Below are 7035 nucleotides of genomic sequence, written 5' to 3' on the forward strand. Positions count from 1 at the left end.
GTGTGTGTGTGTGTGTACATGCACCAGATATCTGGGCAATTGGCTGCATCTTTGCGGAGCTGCTAACGTCCGAGCCCATCTTTCACTGTCGCCAAGAAGACATCAAAACCAGTAACCCCTTCCATCATGACCAGCTGGACAGGATATTCAGCGTCATGGGTTTCCCTGCAGGTCTGCACACAACACACAAAACTACTGCTACAGGCACACACAAGAAAACAGATTCTGAATCATCTTCGTGAAAACGAGCATTATCATCCACTAATTACAATAAAATGACTAGATGAAACAGTGGGGGACCAGAGTCAACCACTGTTTTGCATTTATATAATGGGGATTTGCGTAAATGAATGTCAAGTAAATTACAGCCAAAGTTTCTTGGAAACAAACAAAATTATGTTTACATGTTTATGTGTATGTACTTTAGTGTCTTCTCTATACCTCTCTTCCACCAAGGCTGGTTCGAAACCGGTGCCTAATATCAAACCTTTTTATATATCAAATTCTTTTTGTTTTGCTGGCTTTTGACCAGGAACGTTAGCCAGTTAGCCAGCTAGCAAACCTGGGTAACAATAGCATTAATGGACACGTATACAGTGATGTAATGATGTGGCTCGATGGTGGCTCTCTAGCCCGTGGAAAAGAAAACCGGTTCTCAGAAAGTTCTCAAGTTGAGCCAACTCTGAACCAGCAATAGCACCAGGCCACTAGCACTAGGTTCGGGTTGGTGGAAACAACAGCACAGGAGGACCTATATAGTAATATATAGTAATATATGTCCAGAAGTTTTCTGTAAAAATTGACAAAGAAAAATTTAAACAATGAGTCTCATACATATACTGGGTAAAGTTGTGTGTTTACAACTACAAGCTTATTTGTGTCTTTTTGTATTCCACAGATAAGGACTGGGAGGACATCAGGAAGATGCCAGAGTACCCAACACTGCAGAAAGACTTCAGGAGAACAACGTGAGTGGATGATGTGATGATCTGACCGTGATCAGAAACTCACATACCAATATGTAAACAAAATATGAAATACATATCACAGATTCTTTATGTATATTGTTGTGTTTTCTCATATAACAGGTACGCAAACAGCAGCTTAATCAAATACATGGAGAAGCATAAAGTCAAACCAGACAGCAAAGTTTTTCTGTTGGTAGGTACAAACACTGACACACACATTATAAGGAAAGGGTATCTGCACTGCTTTGACAAATCTGGAAATTTTGTAGCTACAGAACACGTAGAAACCTGAAATAGTTGTGTGTGTATGACAAATTTGATATACTAAGAGTGATGACTAAACCTGATCATTTGTTTGTAGAAATGCCCATCTTGTAGATACACAATTTCTTGTTGCTGAAAATAAACATCACACCAACACATTTTGAAGCTAAACGTCCAGAACTATGAAAACATCACTACCGTGTATCACTGTGTTATTCCTCTCTGCCTTCAGCTCCAGAAACTCCTCACCATGGACCCCACCAAAAGAATCACATCAGAGCAGGCACTGCAGGACCCGTACTTCCTGGAGGACCCATTACCAACCACTGAGTAAGCCTTAATAAACTTTTGCAAAAGGCTTTCCTTCGTCTTGATTCAGCACAAGAAAAACAGGCCCACAGTGATTTACTCCTTTAAGTATGAGGAATTTGCTATTTAGGCTTTTGACCTACCTGATCTGTTTTTGTTTTGAGGGGTGGGGCTGTGTTTTGGTTGGTATGCAGTTGAATCAGAGTGGTTTAGTTTGTTAATGCAGAAACATTGAAATCACTGATTCTCTGATTGCCTCTAGTGTCTTCGCTGGGTGTCAGATCCCCTACCCAAAACGAGAGTTTCTAAATGAAGACGAGCCTGAAGAGAAGACAGAAAAGGTAATTATCCAGTTCTGCTGAAAACAACTCACAGCATGAAAATCATTTTGTCAGCTGGCCACTTCACCATGTCATTTCCTTACTTCATTATAATAGCTTTCAGAATATAGACACACACTGTATTTGTATTTGTTTGTGCAAAAAATAATGCACACCAGGTTTTGCGTAGATTGCTTGGATTTATAGCCTACTGATTTCTGGACAATGTGCATTATTTTCAGATAACCACACAGCTCTTGTGCGGTTATGAAAAATAACCCACCTCTGTTTTGGGCAATATTTTAAATACCTGCACAGCATATTGTAGACAATCTGTAATGTTGTCAGTCTATTTCTTGGAAGGTACCTCCATCATATTAATAGAAAACATGTATATATGTTATAGTATAGCCCACACAATAATACATTCCAACCTGTGTGGTTATGAAAAATAACACACCTCTGTGTTGGACTTTGAAAAGCTGTACAGCATATTGTAGACTACCGCTAATGTTAACAATCCATATCTTGCAAAGGGACCTCATTTTAAAAGGAAACATGACTTAATCAGTATTAAAATCGACACTTTCTACCCTTTATGACAATACAATAGCAGTCAAGATGCATTTTTAATTATTATTAGAGATTTTTAACTTTATGAAAAGTCACTTTAAATAGAGGATAAAATAATGTTTGCAGGATCTAATTTTATGTGATTTAAGGAGCAATTATTAGACATGTGCTGAAATGTTTTCTGTCACTACCTAAACACTGAATATTTTAAATGTACATTGTTTACATAGTGACATTTGAAAGCATCACTCAAAACTGGAACTACACAGTGTTAGGTGCTTTATCTAAAAGTTAGATACACCTCTGCATTAGAAAAGCTCCAAACCCCACTGCAGTGTGAGGCTGACACTAATAACAGAGCAGTCGGATCTATTGGCTGCATCCACATTCTTAAACATATTTCACTGTTCACTGGTCACCTGGTTGTGTTTTAGTACAGTTTGGTACAGCATTTGATTGGTCCCTAGTCATTTCTCACTACAGTGTTTAATATTACCAAATCGGAGAATGGAAGCTCCTTCAAATCCAAGCTCAATGGTGGTTGGTAAGGACAACATTGATGTTTCTATGTTTTCACATTAGTGTCTATCAGTACAGTAAAAACAGTACAGCACAAATGCCACAAAGCAGATGATCTGTTAAGATATAAAACAATACGCTGCATGATGTTTGTGTTTTATTGCTTTTATTGTAAACAGCAAAAACAAAATGGACACTGGAACAGTGCCTTAATTTTTTAAGGCTTAAAGTGGCAAAATTGTTTTTTGCCACTTTAAGCCTTAAAAAACAGGCAGCAGGGAGATGACAGGAAATGAGGGGGAGAGAGATGGTGAATGACAGAGTGCCACTAAATGTGCATTTTGATGAAAAACTGACTTCCCGGACTCTATCATAACTTCTTAGCACTTTAAAATAAAGAGTTCATGTTAGCACTGCCAGGGCATTATGTGATATTGCAAGTATGGCACAGAAATTGCTTCAATGGTTTGATCATCTCAGTGTGCCAGATGCATCTGGACAGTTTTGCATTCCACCGATAGAAGAGCAAGTTTTGTTACATATTAAACAGATGTTACAGTAGGCCTGGAACCTGCAGTGCATTAGAGTTAAAAGTCTCTGCTGGTTCTTTCAGCTATTATTACCGTGTGATAAATCACTACGGGGATTCAGCTTTGACTTTGCCTGAGGCAGGGACACACTGTAAACACAGAAACAAACTGCAGCAGGACTGAGCCCCAGTGAAGAAAAGTTACTAAGTACATTTACCCAGTACTCTTTTGAGGTACTTGTCATTCGTAATTTTATTACGATACGATATAAATCGTAAAAAGTACATTATCTGTATGGGTACTCCTTTTAGCCGAGTACTCACTCAACTCTAGTTACTAGTCACTTTTCAGATTACAATTTGACATAAAAAAATATATGATGGATTTATAAAATACAACACATTGGTAGAGAGTTGAGACCCCTTGTCATGTTTCAGATGTGTTGGAGTTGTTAGCAGTTCCACCAAAGAGACATTTTGCCTTGAAACTTCTCAAGTATTTCAGCAAAGATTAGAGAAAAGTTTAAAAAAATTAAACAAATGTGTGTAGCAGAACTTTTTCACAACATTTCACCAACCCACAGATTTGTCTTGTGACCCTTTGCAGTGGCCTGACCCCCAGTTTAGGAACCACTAAATTAAACTGTTTCTAAAGTCCAAGGAAGCAGAGTGATGCACTGCTGTAGACCGGGGCAGCAACACAACGTGTTTTAGCTACATAAAAAGGTTCACCTACTAAAATCAAACATCAGTTTAGGAGTATTCTATATTTAGAATAGTTTTACCGCTTTACCTTGCCATCAGTTAGCCGTTTCTGGTGGAAAACGTAAGCTGATATATCTATCTATGCTCCTTTTAAAGCCAAAACTGATTTTACTGTAGTAGGACGAGGAGTTGCTGTTCAGATCTGAATATAGATTTAAATTTTAATCACTTAAAAAATATATTTTGTGTCCAAACTGGGGACTTTAAGGACTTCTTTTACTTGTATGGAGTATCTTGTTGTATTTGTACCTGAATACTTCTTGCACCACTGTCATTGTGTGTCATCGCTGCATTACAAGAGACGGAGAGTGAAGTGAGAGTGGCGTGCTAGAAAAAGCCCATTACCAAAGCAGGTCCATGCTAGCAGCATGGTTTTAAAAAGCAGATTGCTGTTGTGCAATCTGAATGGAAAGTGAGACAGAGATAGATGTCTCCTTGTCACTTCTGAGAATCAACACCTGATCTGAGCAGTGTGAGGGGCTTGGTTAACTTTGATGTATTATGTCATAACATACCTACACATTAGACACAGTATTCACACACAAAAGGCAGAAATTCAGTCAACATGGGACATGGACGACATGTTGAATGAAACAAACAAGGACAACACTGCTGAGCCTCTGCTACATTACAGACTGAAGTGAAAGTTGTGACATAGTAGGTATATAACAGTACATTTATACTAAAATAATAAGTACATTGAAACGCTTTTACAACTGTTTTTAGATCTGTAATAGACACTATCTGGTGAGCTGTTACATATTTAAAAGACCGTCCTGTTACCAATGCTGATTTTCTTTTATATCCTTCATACTTTTTGCTAGTAAATGACTATACATAAAATATGTCTTAAATTTCATTCATAATAGTCTTAAAAAAGGTCTTAAATGTAACCTGTTAAAACCCTATCTATCTTTTCAGGTGTCTAGTCTTTCTTCATGTCCATTACAAGTTTCTTTTATTTAGATGTTTTCTTAAAATAATGATGTTTAGCAGAGTTACATTGTATTTTAGTCTGTCAGTGGGAAAGTGGGTCAGAATCAGAAAAGAAAAGCCTACAGGTGGGTAGACAGAGGAAACAGAGGGCAGAACAAAAAGACTACAAGCAACTAACCAAAATGATTTCACACACTGATCGGATTACCTCTCCCCACTCTCTGCAGCCACTCACTCACTTTTGCAAAGCTTTTACCGGTTGCCCTGTGTGTCCACCTGCAGAACCAGACCCAGCAGCACCAGCAGACGACAGGCCAAACTCAGGCCCAGAACCAGCAGCAGACAGCAGCCCAGCAGGCCCCCTCCCAGCAGAGCTCGGCCCAAACCAACGGCACCGCCGGAGCCACGGGGGGCACTGCCGGCGGGGGTATGCAACACGGCCAGGACCAGGGTCCCCCCAACAAGAAGCCTCGGATTGGGCCCTCTGGGGCCTCCTCAGGCACTGGGGTGCTACAGTCAGAATACCAGGTTAGTGGGATTTTACAGAAGTGAGCCACACTGTTGCACTGTGTGACATAATGTTCCATTATTACCATGAACACACACACTGTAGTTTATTTTGACTCAGTCCTGCACTCACCGTCCTGCTGCTGGAAATACTACTAATACCAGTGCATCAAATGTGGATTCATCCGTAGCTAAAAATAGTCCCCAGGTTCAATGTTTACTGCTTTCGCTAATGTGATAAGCTGAGCTTTTTTGAAAGATTTATGTCATCAGTAGGAATCAAAGGGCTCAGGGGTTTAGAGATAGATAGATCTTCTGCCATAGTGAGCTTGTTTACACGGTAGAGAAGTTTAGTTGTTGGTTTTGGACTTTTCATATAACTTGTTAACGATAAGAAACATATAGGATAGCCCAGTCTTATCTAACCTTAGTACCCTTTGAGTAGCAATGAGTCGATTTTTGTCAGGACAGTCAGCTTAAATTATACCACTCATTATTCTTTTTTGGAAAATTTCAAAATGTTCTATACATTATCATGTTGTCATGTAATGTTTTTAGATTGCAGACTGTTTCTCGGACAAAACAAGAATAATTGAGCAATAATTCTGACATATTATAGACATAAACATGTTTCATTAATCATACAATAATTGACTGATGTTTAAGAATGCAGTGTGATCTCTGTGTGTATAATATGTGTGTTTGGCAGCAAACATACACACACATACATGTATAATACACCAGACAACAACAGCTGACTGCTGGCTGGATAATAAAGACTGTACACTCCACACTGTCCTGCTGCAGAGCTGATAGCAAATCACTGCGGTGCCTGCTGGCGTTCTCTTCCCACTCTGGCATCTGCTATATCTTTGGCTCGAGTCTTATCGCAGGGCTGGAGAGAGGGAGATCTCTGAGTGGTGGAGAGAGTGTGATGAAAAAAGGGCAGGGACAGAGAGAGCATGTGTCAATGAGTACACTGCTCAGTGTGATAGTGGGGACTTTTATGACCCCTCTTGCCTATGAATAGCCCCATTTCTACCAAAAGTTCCTGGAACTTTTAGTCCTAGCAACTACTTTAAAAAAAACTAACTTCAGCATATTGTTGTCTGCATTCCCACCACGGTTTAAAAACCCGCAAAGATTAGTCCGCTGATGTTTTTACACAGAATTTTGTGTCCATAAAATCAACAATGCCTGCACATCGTTGTCGGTCCGCCTGCTGTATGCCTTCTTAACTCTGGGTCGACATGTCGATGCATTGTGAACAAAAGCAAACTGCTTTGCGGCTACACATTTTTAAAAATGTTAGCTGAGGGCACCCGGTTAGTTCACCTGGTAGAGC

General features: G+C 39.4%; 1 protein-coding gene across 1 annotated transcript in view; it reads left to right on the top strand.

Moving 5' to 3' along the window:
• Positions 1-7035, top strand: part of cdk19 (cyclin-dependent kinase 19) — a 53521-nt gene that overhangs the window by 36280 nt on the left and 10206 nt on the right. Inside the window, exons 7-12 of the mRNA XM_035678481.1 lie at positions 28-171; positions 899-968; positions 1089-1161; positions 1465-1562; positions 1804-1882; positions 5466-5711. Coding sequence (XP_035534374.1) covers positions 28-171; positions 899-968; positions 1089-1161; positions 1465-1562; positions 1804-1882; positions 5466-5711 — 710 coding nt within the window. The remainder of the gene's footprint in view (positions 1-27; positions 172-898; positions 969-1088; positions 1162-1464; positions 1563-1803; positions 1883-5465; positions 5712-7035) is intronic.

This window comes from Morone saxatilis, unplaced genomic scaffold (assembly GCF_004916995.1).
Source record: "Morone saxatilis isolate NCDOM2014 unplaced genomic scaffold, NCSU_SB_2.0 Contig7, whole genome shotgun sequence".
Classification (NCBI taxonomy): domain Eukaryota; kingdom Metazoa; phylum Chordata; class Actinopteri; family Moronidae; genus Morone; species Morone saxatilis.